General features: G+C 45.7%; 1 protein-coding gene across 2 annotated transcripts in view; it reads right to left on the bottom strand.

The window, feature by feature from the left end:
- LOC146080233 (spindle assembly abnormal protein 6 homolog) overlaps positions 1-14,813 on the bottom strand; it is a 101,594-nt gene extending 86,781 nt beyond the window's left edge. For both annotated transcript variants that reach the window (XM_083187262.1, XM_083187272.1), the window contains exon 1: positions 14,182-14,813. In XM_083187262.1, the coding sequence (XP_083043388.1) occupies positions 14,182-14,246 (65 nt within the window). In that variant the 5' untranslated portion in view covers positions 14,247-14,813. The remainder of the gene's footprint in view (positions 1-14,181) is intronic.
- Positions 14,814-15,214: the final 401 nt, after the last annotated feature.

The raw sequence follows: 15,214 nt of genomic DNA, 5'->3' as shown, positions 1-15,214 counted from the left end.
ACTTAAAGTACAATGTAAAGAACCAGGCTTCCAAAGCGGATATTAGCAAGGTCCAAAGTAAAATGTTTGGAAAAGGAATGAACTTATGAACATGTGGCAGCTGCACAAATATCTTTAATTTATTCCTGTGCATTCCTGTCCTTTTCAGGTGCACCTTGATATTTTCTGGAACTTTTCATTCATTCTTCTTGCACACAAACCTAATCACTACCTTAATTTATCTCACGATAGATTGCTTTGTAGGTGCGTAACATTTTCATGCCCCTATGACAAAAATAATTACTTAACCCTTCTTACTCCTCTTGGGCACTCCAAATAGATAGCTATAGTATACACCAGATCCAATGTATGTCGATTTTCCTTTTTTTTTTTTTTTTTTTCATCGGGTGAGAACAAAATTATGACAAAACAATCTCTATTAATATTTTAAAAAAGTCAACACATTTCTGACTGTCTCGTTAAAATCCTCAGATATGGTTCTTCTGCCCATAAAGCTTGTAGTTCGCCAACTCTAACTTCAGAGTCAGTAGATTGATCAATTAATTCCAACAATTCAAATGGGACAATCGTCAATGTCTGAAGATGACCAAACACTACTCTGACTTCTCACAGTAGTGTATGGCCAGCCGATCCCCCTGGAGCCGCTCCAGGAACTTCCTGGTCTGGAAACACACTCATATTGACTTCCCTTTAGCAGGTCTTGAAATGTTTTAGCCATCGACACTGCTCTTCTTGATTTGAAGAGAGTTGTCTTTCCTGAGGAGCCCTTAGCCCTTGATTACTGTTTTGTAACCATGTGCTCCCTATCCCACGGAACTTTCATCCATTGCCAATACCATGAATTGGGGCTACATCAATGGGTATGGCTCAAAGGGTCGACTGCACAAAGGTCAACAAACATTAGATTGATCACTAAATGTTGGCAGGGCTTAGGTCAACACATTAGATAGGTCGACATGGCTAAGGTTGACAGGGCCAGAAGGTTGACACAAGCATTAGGCCAACAATGGGAAGGTGAACAGTCAAAACGTTGACATACTTTTTTTCCCCACATTTTCAACATGGACACGGTATCAGTGTACCACTGCGCTTGCCATGCTTCGTACACTGTGCCTAGCTGCACTTTGCCCACCATTATATTCTCCCTCCATTCCCTAGTGGATGGTAGGATGTGAAATACTGCCTGTTGGTACAAGTCGGCTCAAAAAAAGTGAAAAACTTTCTTTACAAGTACAATCATATAATCTACTGTGTCAATATATATAGGAACAAAAGCTTTTGAGCTGTTTTTTGTTGACTTTTTCCCCAATTGATCAGCCAGCCATGTCACTGAAGGCTTTCTTTAAAAAAAATTCTGGGCCCCCTGCGATAAGCAGATCATCCAGACCGTCAAAGTTAAAAAAGAATAAAACTTTTGTGACCATGCTTTGGAAGGATGCCAGACCAAAGGGAAGTGAACTAAAGAGGAAAAGCCCCCCCCCCCCCCCCCCACAAGTACCCTTAGATACTTTGTTGCCCTTGTTGAAAGGTATATGAAAAAAAGCATCCTTTAGGTTTACGAGAAATCTCCTCTCTTTACATCTATTACAAGTAGAGATGCCAATTGGATTGAAAAATGCCCAATCCTGGGTATCCCGGGATTGGCTTCCCTAATAAAAAAACCCGCCTTGGCCACCCCACATATTTACTTACAAATGGTGTCATGGTGTGGCCAGGTGGTGGAGCCAGGCGGGTGGGCAAGCCGGGCTGGTGGAGCTCGGGCTGGTCACCTGGTGTATGCTGTTCCGCTGCTGGGCGGGCTGCATGCTCAGTGTAATTATGAAATCCCGGGATTGGAGTTCCCCGGCATTTTGGGGGCCAAATCCCAGGGTTCCCGATCCCTGGATTGGCCACCCTAATTACAAGAGTCTTCATAGTTTCCATGTGAAATTATTGTTTCAGAATGACCGTTTAGATCCCTGATAACTGAGATCTAATATTATCATGAATTCCCCTCAGGTATTTTTCACCAGGAAAAAGGGGAAATAAAAACCTTTTAACTATGGAAACTATTTATACTGCTCCAAAGCCGATTACTTTTTCAATCTCACTGCAGTTCATTTTTTTTTTCTCTGATTTACTCTGCTCTGCCAATGGGGAAAGTACTGACGTGATGTATTATAGCCATATCTATCCCTATGAGGTCTGTATGACTCCGCCTGTCTAAATTGTTGCCTATAGAAGTTTCACAAATATAAAAATCGATAGCCCTTTGAATCATTACCAATGTCTTCTTTATACAATCTTTGTAGACTCCTGTAAATAATTTTGTAAATTAGAACAACATAGCCAAAGCACGCAGGAAACTGAGGGAATAGCAACATAAGATTTGAGTGATACAGAAGATGATCTATTTACTTTCTTTAGAGTTAAGGTGCCCACAGATGCTACGATTGTACTGTGCTATGCGTTTTTGACTGTACAATGGTTCTATACAATTTTTCTTCCAGCTTGCTATGAGATGTGCACTTGGATGCATGTGATGAACCCATGTTTGTAATGTTAAATTTCAGATGTAGTCTAAAACGTACGTGCAGCACGTACTTTTTTAGACATACAATATCGGGCTCCAGGGAACATAAACACCATCCAATAATTGTACATAAGATCAATTTGTGCTTAAAAAGTACAAAACGCATTCGATAATTGATGCGTCTGTGGGCACCTTTACCTTCCGTTTTCTTAGCCATAGAATCCCTTAAAACAGCACAATCTTCAATAGGTACAATAGTCTTCATTGTCACCTCTGCTACAACAGCCAAGGAATGCCTCTACAATGGGGTACATACGGGTCACTCTAAGATTAGCCAGGAATTTTAATTTTGCCACTCATTGCATGCGTCTTTCATGATTTTATGCACTGAAAAGAACCTATTATTCTTAGATCTAGCCTCAAACAGCAACTTGGGTAACCATAATTCATGGACTTGTAAATGCTTTTAAGTAGAACATCTACCAACTCCAGATGAAACACTTCCAGAACTTCTCCTGATTCAACACTAGATAATGCTGCAATTTCTTCATCAGGTGGGATTTCACTCTAGCGGGGTGGTGCCTACCTGATTGGTGGATGCTGCTAATTCGCCCAGCATGGATTAGGTCTGAATTGTCCCCATCATTCCATATTCACAATCCAAGCTAGTCTGTGATCTAGACTCATTCTGGAATGGATCGGTTCAACTGAACTTCCATATCATGCCTTTTGCAATTCTGAGACAGACCACCCACATCTGGAAACGGATGATAGACTTGCTGTACTCATTTGCAGCATTAGTGTTCATTGTAGCACCCGCCATCTTTTAAAACCCATGCAGTTCCTGTTCCCTGTCTGGGGTGTCGCTGTCTGCGGTGGTATTTCTAGCACAGGTCTGGTTTACATATCAGTGCTGATACACAGACCACACTGGAGGTTTTGGCCTGATAACATACACAAAAATTGACACAAACAGGTTTGAATGGCTACTAAAGGTAACCATCCTCACCTGTGATCTGTTTGCTTGTAATCAGGTAAGAAAGTTTCTGGTCTCCTGAAAGACCCTTGCATCTTTCATCCAGTGCTGCACTGACATGTCTGGATTCTGAGTCATGGGGAAAGCAAAAGAATTGTCAAAGGGTAAAAGGTAATTGAACTATATAAAAAAGGAAACTAATATAAAAAGACATCCAAGCCATTGAGAATGCCAATCAGCAGTGTTCAAGCTCTAAATTAAGAAGTGGAAAATGAGGGATTCTGTGGAAACCAAATCCCCATCAGGTAGAGGGTAGAACAAAAAAAATATCAGCTACAGCTGCCAGGAAAATAGGCTGCATGGTCGAGTCGCCAGAAGAAAGGCATTACTACACAAATGCCACAAAAGCAGCCCGCTTGCAATACTCCAAACAGCACAAAGACAAACCTCAAAACTTCTGGAACAAAGTCATTTGGAGTGATGAGACCAAAATTTTACTTTTTGACTACAACCATAAACATTACATCTGGAGAGGAGACAACAAGGCCTATGATGAAAGGTACACAATTACTACTGTGAAACATGGAGGTGGATCACTGATGTTTGAGCTACAAAGGCACTGGAAACTTGATCAAAATTTATGGCAAAATGAATGCAGCATGTTATCAGAAAATACTGGAGGAAAATTTGCACTCATCAGCACGGAAGCTGTGCATGAGACATACTTGGATGTTCCAACACGACAATGATCCAAAACACAAGGCCAAGTCGACCAGTCATTGGCTACAGCAGAATAAAGTGAAGGTTCTGGAGTGGCCATCTCAGTCTCCTGACCTCAACATCATTGAGCCACTTTGGGGAGATCTCAAACGTGCAGTTCATGCAAAACAGCCCAAGAATTTACAGGAACTGGAGGCTTTTTTGCCAAGAAGAATGGGCAGCTTTACCATAATAAAATAAAAAGCCTCATCCACAACTACCACAAAAGACTTCAAGCTGTCATTGATGTTAAAGCGGGCAATACACGGTATTAAGAAATGGGGTATGTAAACGTTTGATCATGGTCATTTGGGTAGTTTCTGTCATTACGATTTAAAAAGAGTAAACATAGTTGTTTGACAATATATGGCTTCACCCAACCACTAACCATGAGTGAGAGAAAAGTTTGTTTCAGCACTGTTTCAACTGGAGACTTTTCAACCCCATTACTCCTGAATGAAGCAGCATTTCAATACATCTGACTGGCATCATCTAGGAGCAGGCATTCCCAACCACGGTCCTCAAGGCACACCAACAGTGCAGGTTTTAGTGATATCCAGGCTTCAGCACAGATGGTTTAATTAAGTCACCTGTGCTCAAGCATGGAAATATACAAAATCTGCAGTGTTGGTGTGCCTTGAGGACTGTGGTTGGGAATGCCTGATCTAGAGGCTGCCAGTGGAAAAAATAATTAAATACTGCCCAAAATACTAGAAAAGATAAAAAATGACAGCTTCTAAACCTTGATTAAAATTGTAAATTAATTAAGAAGTGGCTTGCAAAAGCGGAGGCTTCTCAGGGTGTGTAAACAAGATTTTTAAAATGGCATTCTTTTAAAGGAAGGCCTTCAGTTCACCACCACAGGGAGTCAGCTTTATGCACCAGAACAGAGCTACATGTTAGGTGCCCTCTAGTGGTTACCAGCAGTGCAAACAATTGAACCTGGCACTTTCTGAATGTGACCATCATTGCAGATAATTAAGTAGAAGAGAGTCTACATTTGGCACACTGAACCAAAGTCAAATACTGTATAATGTATCAATTTAAAATATTTGACTACATTATATATATTGAATATATTAAAACAAACAGCAAAAACGTTTGAAATTCATATAATGTGTGTAGAACAGAAAAAGGGAATTAATTTATGAATCTAACTGGTTTGCCTTCTTTATGTATATTAAATGTTTGGGTACGTTAAAGTGGCGGAGGGTATAGCAATCATACCAAGGTCTCAAAATTAAATTCTCTTTCAATAAATTGGTTTCAAATCTCAGTATTCCTCACATATAAATATATTGCTACATAATGTACACTTGAGTATACATAAGTTAGACAATGTTGTTATGCCATATGGAATTGTTTTAAATAAGAATATTTGGACTGTTAGATTTGCTTAGTTCAGGGAAGTTTTTTACCGTTTAACCCCAAAATATTTTTATATACACCGATGTTCACTCTTAATTTGAAGGAAATTATATAATTGCAATACACACTGTACCCCCAGAAATTGATGATATATCCTACTAGTACGGTACACAGCATGGCAGCCATTGATAATGATTATTACCATGTATGACTGTGTGGTACAAAATTTGTAATCATCATCATAATCATCATCAATGGCTGCCAGGCTGTGTGTGGTATAGCCATTGATAATGTGACGTCCAGGAAACTATTAGTGTCAGTATTTAAAGATGATGTAGTGACAGTCTGTGCAATGTTTTTCCCTAAACTAGAGATGGGTATACCTCGACCGTAGCCTTTAACTAGGCAAATTTGGCACCGCAGCGGCAGTACAGACTGTGCGCTGCAGAGATGGGGCAGCAACTAGTCGACTCTACTGAAGAAGCGGGTGGTCTTGGAGGCGAGGCCCGGGGCATCACGCAGGGAAGCGTGTTATATACAAGGGCCTGATGCACTGCAGTGCGTCAGGTCCTTGTACACTACAGTACTGTAAAATACACACAGTCGGGCATGCATATAGAATCTATATATAGATTCTATATGCAATGAAATGATTCCTGGGGGTAATGGACGGTCGCACTGCTGAGACACAGTCGGGTAAGCATATAGATTCATATGCAGGCCTGGCTGTGTCTCTGCAACGCAACCGTCCATTAGCCCCAGGAATTTCATTTTGACCCCATTTGGGGTAATTTACCCCTGTTCCCTGACCACTGGCTTAGTTAGTTGTAGAACTTCATAAAATAAAAAATATTACAAACATTTCTAAATAAAATCAGTTACCGTATGCTATAGCTAAAACAATCAAATTAAAAGGTATGTACACACGGGCTGAAATTGCTGGCAATGTGGTCGCTGACCGACCATATTGCCAGCGATTGGAGTGTGCACCGGCGACAGATCGCCGGGTGCGTGCACCTGTTTTCAGCTCCCTAAAGGTCGCTGGTCGGAGGAGAATGCTCCACCGACCAGCGACTTCCCCAGCCTCTTCTCCCAGCAGTGTGACATTTTCATCAGCAACCATCTTTGGGACACTGAGCAATATGATTGCTGAGCAATATATTGCTAGCAACATATTGCTCCATGTGTACACAGCTTAACAGCAACCAGATAAAGGGATTCAATTAGACACGGAGACTTACCACAGCAAATTGTAACCCTCTTCAGCGGTTTTATTTGTTTTGGCAGTTATTAGGGATTTTTGTTGCATGTTTGAGGCACACATAGCTGAATCCCTGATAACCAGACCCATCAGCCTTGATTCTTTCATGAAAAACAAATAGAGCTGGAAATAACTGAATACCCCCCAAAGTGTCACATCAACTAACTAAAATCAAAAGACTGGCTTTCTTTGCCACGCTCTTCACTTCACAAGGAAAGCGTGGCATACAATGCATTCCTTAGGTTGATGGGGAAACTTGGAAGCATTGTGGCCAGTTAGCAAGCAGTTAATGTTAATTGAGGAATGTTTAAGTATATTTTTATGTTCATTTTATTTTTCTAGGATTCTAGAATTTCAGCCATCCTCATTTCATGAGTGCGCACACCTAATTGTGTGTTAAGTTTCAATGTTAAAATTGCAGATTAGGCATCAAGGACAAAAAACTGTAGCAAAAGCAATTAGAAGTGCCAAGCCCAGATAATAATGACAATTTAAACACTGAATTCAGAATGCAAAGTCAGTCATGGCACAGTTATCAGAATAGGCTTGTAAACCCAATGGAATTAGCTGTACCTTTGCTAGAAGAGATATTTATGGTAAACATTCACACCTGTCACCCCAAATTCAGCATGTCCTGCAATCAGGGCCAGCAACAGAAATCTTGGGGCCCTGTACACTGAAATTTCTGTTGTGAAACCCCCTGCTTACACATAATGCCCCCTGTAGCGCTCACTCACAGCACGGGCCAGGCTCTGCCGCTGGTCACTGAAGGGAGAGGAGTGGAGCACAGGCTTCTCCCACTCTTACGGCAGCCCTTTTGGATATGGTGCTGGCTGGTGATCAAATCGGAGCTCGCAGCCCAGTAGCCAATCACCATGGCTGCCGGTACACAAAATCTAATTGGTTGGTGACCAGAGGGATGGAAGAAGCCTGCACTCCACCACACAGAAGCTCCATGGGGGCAGTCGACAACGGGACTTTGCTGGTAGTGAGATCACTGTGGCAGAGCAGATAAAGGAGTGGCCGGTTCGTAGAGAGCAGGTTGCCAGGAGCGTAGAACATACAGCTGAGGGCACAGAACAGACTGCAAAGGGCCTGGGGGGAACACAATATCGAGTACAACATCACTGCCTCCAGAGCCATGCTCGGGCCCCTTAGATCAGAGGTGCCCATCAAAAGCTGTCCCCATTCAGAGTGGCACACCTGTTAGCTGCAATTAAACAGATACTACACAGAGCTAAATACAGATGCTTACCAATATATTCCAAGCTGCACATATAAACAAGACCATATGCGGCTTAACTGGTGTTCATTCGGAGCGGAGCAAATTCGGGCCCTGTTCCGACGTTTAGTGGTCTGCGCATGTGCAAGCAAATATTTACGCATGTGCAGTCCCCGGTAACGAACAGCCTCTGCGAGCTACACACTAGTTGGGCCCTTCGTAGTGGGGGGAGGAGCCAGGGGCAGATTGTGGTGAGAATGGGGCTCATACATGGGAACGCCCAGCATTTTATGGGCATTACCATGGGTACACGGATGGGCCGATGCCTGCTGGGGGGGGGGGGGGGCGGGTGACTGACGTCACAGTACATCAGCCTCCCGCCCCTTCTTCGTCCAGGTGCACACAAATAAAAGTCAGTTTTCACTGACTTCTATTCACAAAGGCAGGAGAAATCATTTGATGGTCAGTAACCATCAAATGATTTTACCTTCAGCACATGGGAGGGGATGCCGAAGAATCGGCGGTGGCAGGTGTTCGGACCTGCGGCATCTCAGGCACTCGGTAAGCTGCGATGTTCACAGCTTACTGAGCCAACCTGAATCAGGCCCTTTATTTCATAGAGTAAACTTGTACAAGCCCTATCCCTGTTACAAGAGATGCTTCTCAAATCAAACCTATCTCTGCAAATCTGCATAGCTGAAATTCTATGCACACAGCCTCACTAAACTTATGGTATGTACACACTTGTACAATCTCCATGCGATTCTGAATATATAGGTCAGAATCGCATGCAGATCGCAATGGTTTTAACCCTTGTGATCCCGATGCGTGCTCCCGTTGTCAGCAGAAATCTAAACTGAGATAGACAGGACAGGCAAGACTATATAGTGTAGATTGTACAGATTGCATGCCTGTATTCTGGCATGCAATCTGTACAATCTACACTACCTATGCGATTTCCCGGGCTCAGCCACTCCCATCCCCGCCCTTCTTTTCTTCAGCCTGGGAAAGAAAAAGCAGCCTGCAATCAGCATAGATCCTGGGACAACGTGTGAAGACTTCTGAGAACCTGGTAAGTAAATTTCCTTAATCCACTGCACCACCAATGAAAGGGGAGCCTTTATTATTCCACTGCACCACCATTGAAAGTGGAACTTTTAATATATTTACTTCAAGGGGGGCAGTTTTGTTTTTAAAACATCAAGGGGTGCACCATATATGTATTAACCTGCATATAGCCACTGTTTACTGTTTGGATCAGGGACATCTCAGGCAGAAAGTGAAAATCTCACATGAAGTAGCAAAAATCGAATAGCAAAAATTGCACAGACATTGAATCGGCATCGAAACGCAAAGGAATCGGCCAAGTGTGTACACACCATTAGTCTACACGTAAATTCCCCACTGCTATACAGGTACACCCATTCAGCCTCAAGTGACAGATGCATAGAACCAAGTGCCCCATACAAAGAATGCGTACTACTAAAATTTGTACCATCAGTCTTCACAACGGACTTGCATAAAACTCTACTTAAGCCCCAAAGCCCCAATATCAAACAGTAGTTGGTAGATAATACAAGTAGCTAGTAACAGTAACTGATGGGAACAATACGTCACAACCAACATTTTGTGCCATTTTCGGTACTTATACGTTAGTTGGGCGCCCGTTACGTAGTTGTGGATTGAGAATACCAATACACCACTATGCTGGCTACGTAAACTACGTATCTTACGCAAATGACGTAACTGGAGCCCTGCTAACACAAAGGATCATATGCCCACTATCCACATCATAACCCCAGTGTGGGGTCGTGGAGTTAATTCTAGAAAGTGTGGCGAGCGCAGCGAGCCCCGCGAGGGGACGCACATACGAGTCTGCTCGCCACGCTTCGGGCTCGGTGGCTCACCACACTTTCTAAAATAAACTCCACGCCCACGTGGACACTGGGGTTATGAATTGGATAGTGGGCATATGATTGTGTAAGTGCGTGTGTAGTGTGTGTGCGCATGATACTTACCATCCCGGCGGCTACGGCACTCGGCTCCCCGCAGTCCCGGCCGCCATGACAGTCCAGCATGTACGCTATAAGCGTAGTGCCGCTGGGGGAGCTGGGAAACCATGTGAAGCTCCCCCAGAGGTCAATAGTGTTCCCGCTAGGCTGTTTTAGCGGGGCGCTGCGCCCTGCCTGATTTTTAAAGGGCAAAAGGCGCCCTGCCCGTCTCGCAGCGCCCCGCTAAAACAGCCTCACGGGGAAGCCCAGCGTCGCCGTTAACGGCGATGCCTGACGCTTCCCCGGCAGCACAGTGGCTTCGGAGGGGCCGGGCCCGCCCCCTTTGATGACTGTGGCGGCCGGGCCCGCCCCCTTTGATGACAATGGCGGCCCAAGCACGCCTCTTTCATTACGGTGGCGGCCAGGACACACCCCCTTCATGACGTCGGTGGCCCGGGCACGCCCCCTTCATGACGTCGGCTGCCCGGGCACGCCCCCTTCATGACGTCGGCGTGCCCGGTCCGCCCCCTTCATGACGTCGGCGTGCCCGGTCCGCCCCCCAGCACCCTGCCCGGTGTCACTCCTAGAGTTAACACTAGGTCACTACGCTAAATCGCCGCCATTGCTCCCCGCCGCATAGAGGCTTTGCCCCCGCCCGGCCGCCCCAACCCGCCGCACAATCCCTGCCCGATGCCAGAGATTAGGCAGGCGGCCGCCCGGCAATGGCTACGATGATAACGTAGCCAAAGCTATGTTGGCAGCGTAGCGTAGCCGGGCGCCCGGCTAACATATAAGTACACCATTTTCAAATATTTCACGCCAGCAGCCACTAGCTCAGGGCTGGGCAACACCGGTCCTCCAGATGTTAATGAACTACACATCCCAGCATGCCTTGCGTCAGTTTCAGCATGGCCACATAGCAAAACTAATGCAAAGCATCCTGGGATGTGTAGTTCATCAACATCTGGAGGGCCGGTGTTGCCCAGCCCTGCACTAGCTTGTGCCCAATGGATCTATTCAAGAGAAGCATTTCAACTAGCTCCCTCCTGGGGGTGGCTAGCCGAAATCCATGAAAAGCCACCCGTCTGAGGGCTCATGGAGACGCACTCATCCGCTTGGTCAGTTTTTGCTGCTATGCATGGACAAACCCAATCATATCACCCTGCGAACTTCCGTTTCTTTAGATGGGAGATCGGGTAGAATATGACAAAATAAATTTGAACCTTTGTGTGTTACAAAAGCGACCAATGTATAGGTTTCCCAAATCAAATGTAAAGTGAGCTTTTGCAGACATACAGTATAAAATGCCATAATCATAACTGCAAACTGCCTCCAGCAATATTCCATAAAAGGCATTGGGCGGTATTCAATAAGCCTGATACGCCATGTTTTTATGGCGAATTTGTGCTGTTTGGCGAATTTTTTACTAAAACGGAGAATCACCCTATTCAATGACCAGATGGCGAATATATTTGAAGGTTTTTTTCGCCATGATTCACCGAGTAGCAATCGCTATCTTTTTATGGTGAAGTGGAATGTGAACTTTTAAAATAAAGTGTTTTGTTTTTTACATTTGGTGTAAAAAAATCTGGAATTTTATTTTGAGGAGGGGCATGCTATTTATATTCATTTTAAAAAATATATATATTTTTATTTTACACAGCAGCCAGCAGGGGGCGCCGGAGCCGAGCCGCTCATTAGATATTCATATATTCACTGCACCCGATCGTTACATATGCACGATCGGGTGTAGTGAATATACCCGGTCCCCTGCTGGCACCCCCGGGGGGCAGCCTGTGCTGCCTGGCACCTGGGGAGCCCACCTCCCCCCCACATACGCTCTGGGGCAGGCAGAGAGACTTCCATCTCCCTGCCTGCCACCGTCCTCAGGCTCCCTGCGGCATTCGCCGCAGGAGCTCATATTCGCCGGTCAGGGGCAGCGAGCCCCTGACTCGTTGAATACCGGAGAGGCTCCGGAACGTGGCGAATGTGCAGCGAATACTAAACAGGATTCGCTGCACCTCGCCGGTATTCACATTGAATACCGCCCATTGAAAAAATGTTTCTTGCGTACTATCTACAAAACTACTAGGTAGGGGGTAGTATATAAATTAGGCCATCACAATGTTGACAATACTACATAATCCCTAACCCTGATCACAGTATTCTCAGTGTAGCCACGCATAATTGTTGTATTTATTACCAGTTATTTATATAGAACACACATGTGTCCCCTCCCCCCCCCCCTCCACTGTGGAGCTTATAATATATATGTCCTACCAAGTCATCTGTGTGCATGTACAGATGGAGCGCCTCTCAGCCAGCAATGGAGATCGCCAATGTCCATGCTGGCAATCGCTGGTGGAGAGGCACTCCTTCTGACTGGGACGTGCGAGCATCTCACACGCACATGCGTCCCAGTTTTTGTGCAGTGGGGGATGCGAACCCTGCCCGTCTTCGCTTCATGGAGATGGGCGGGGTTAGTGGGGTGCGGGGAGGCGGTGGGGACCGGCGAACGGCAGCAGGGAGCTCCGTCGAAACAGGGTGTGCAAGCGTCTCATGCATGTGCCCCCTTCTCGACGGCTGGCGTGGCCTGGCGGATGGCAATTCTATCGCCAGTCCTTGCAACAGTGAGAGGGGCTCCATATGTACATTAATAATAAAGTGTTCACCATTCTGAATGTTGCCAACATGGCTGCCTACCACTAGGTCCTATATAGGACACTTTCACAGCTTTAAAATGCTTTTTAATATTGATGTAGACACACTTAACAATCCTGCAAAGTGTACAAATGGTGAATGAGATGCACACAAGTGCATACCGTTCATTCATGTGGGTGGCTAGCTACAGCATGCTACTTTACAATTTATATGCCTTTGTGTAAGATGAGTGTGTCTCTGTCATTTTGGCCCTTTTGAGTGTTAGCTTTTAAAAAAAAAAAAAAACACTTGTATAGTGTGCTCAGGATACAGATGTCACAATATCATTACAAAAGTGTTGTCAAACCTATTTTCGCATCACACAAAATAACGTTGAATAGCACACAGTTGGACTTTGCCAGTCTATTCAACTATGTCTTAATACTGGGTATGGGTGAAAACCGGACCAGGACAAAACCCCCGGACCGCCAGACCAGACATCAAACTTTGCATTTTAGACCTCGTAGCCTCCGGTCCGGGGGGTGTCCTGTCCGGGGATGGCTGCCTGTCACACCTGTCACCAGGTAGAGGAGGAGGGGTAGAATAAAGCCTCCCTGTATGGTCCGGCATGTAGCAAAAACCGGACGGTCCGGACCACCGGTCCGGTCCGGAGGCTGTAATCTCCCCTCCCCCATGTCACTGGTGATAGCTATCACAGGGACCCCCCCGGACAAGACACCCCCCCGGACCGGATCCTACAAGCTCCGGACTGCAGATTTTGATGTCCTGTCCGGAGTTTAGTCCGGGTCCGGTTTTTACATAGTCCCCTTAATACTTCATGTGCTACTTTGTACCAATTCCTTTGTCACAAAAAAACACAACAACTTTTTAATCTTAAAATTCAGCTACATAGGAAAAGGTACTGAAGCATAAAAATCGTGGCATCAGGCTGCAGGCACCATACGGGGCAAGAAGGACTCTTGTGTATGACAAAATATCTGTACATATGGGTTAGCTATCCAATCAAAATCTCAGTCTGCGAGTGATTTGGAATCTCAGGTGTAAGTATAAAATGCAAGTAACCAGCTTGTGCTGCAGTGCAAACTGAATATACCATGCAGAGAAAGGGTCTTAATAATTATTACCAGGTAAGAGTCAGTGTGTTATTTACTTGGGGCAATAGTCTGCTTTTGTGCAGATACACGTGGGTGAGACAGGTACTGTATACAATTTTTTATATTATCACTTAAATAATATATACAAACCCAGAAACCATTATTATCACATTGCAGAATTCAGTGTACAATGTGCAACTCCTTACGGCAGCATGTAGGAAGAGCATTATATCCTGTATGTAACAATGTGGTGTAGTTCCCCATCCTTCATCTATAATGGAGAGTAAGCACCCCGTACCATGTCAGCCACGGCACGGCCTGAGAGGCGGTCACCTACCTGTCCTCACAGTCCCGGCATTTGATGATAATGGAGACAACTTTACAAAACAGCTCTTCAGTCATGGTGCCGGCGTTCTCGGGTGTAAGGTCCTGTGCAGCGCATACATATCCCGCGGTCCCCGGTGAGACCTCTCCTGGGGAAACAGCTCCCGGTCCCGGGGAGGTGCAGCGATGAGCACCTGGTGGTAGCAGAGCCTGCAGCAGGGGGTGAGTGAGGCGGGGCCAGGGACCCCCGGCACCTGTTGCTGCAGCTAATAGTAGGTGCAATGTGGCTGCGCGGCGTGCCTCTCACAGCAGCAGCAGCAGCACCATGCTGGTTTTAGTTTGTGCCGTAGCGAGGTGCCTCACCTTGTGTCCTCATACCTCCCCCTCCGCCCAGCGCCATCCTCTCTCCACTGTCTCTCAGACAGCCGCGGCTCCCGTGGGGATTCGCGCCACCTTCCCGCCGGCCACAGCCCTCTTGCTTTCCCTGTGTCATTCCCTAGCTCTGCCTCCGACCGCAGATGTGAGGTGTGAGCCACACTCTCTGCAACTGCATGTGACCCCGGGGCAGGTGTGCAAATACAGCCTGGGACTGTGCGGAGGAAACCATTGTGTGCTACTAGCAACGCTGCTGCTGCTGCTGCTGCTGCTCCTCCATTCTCTAATGTTGGAACGTGCACACTGTATGCTGCTGAACGGGCTCACTCGCCTATATTGCTGTAATACATGCTGGTGAAGTGTTTAACTCACAACTGTTGGTACTTGTGGAGTATCACGGCTCCCACGATGGCCATCGCACAGGAAAAAATCGCATCGAATGCGTTTTTTAGCAGAAAAGCATCCAAATGCATTGAAATTTGTATCAAACATGTTCAATGGCCCCCAAATGTCATTTTTGAGGCTGTACCACCCCCCTATCAACGCGAACCCGAAGCGTGGCGAGCGCAGTGGTACGCGTCCTACGACCTTTTCATACCCCCACTATCCACGTCGGCGTGGAGTTGAGAATAGAAAGTGTGGCTAGCGCAGCGAGCCACCGAGCCCGAAGC

The sequence above is a fragment of the Crinia signifera genome, chromosome 1, assembly GCF_055691185.1.
Source record: "Crinia signifera chromosome 1, ASM5569118v1, whole genome shotgun sequence".
Taxonomy (NCBI): domain Eukaryota; kingdom Metazoa; phylum Chordata; class Amphibia; order Anura; family Myobatrachidae; genus Crinia; species Crinia signifera.
Note: the sequence above shows the minus strand (reverse complement) of the source record. Positions and strands in the feature narration are given on the sequence as shown.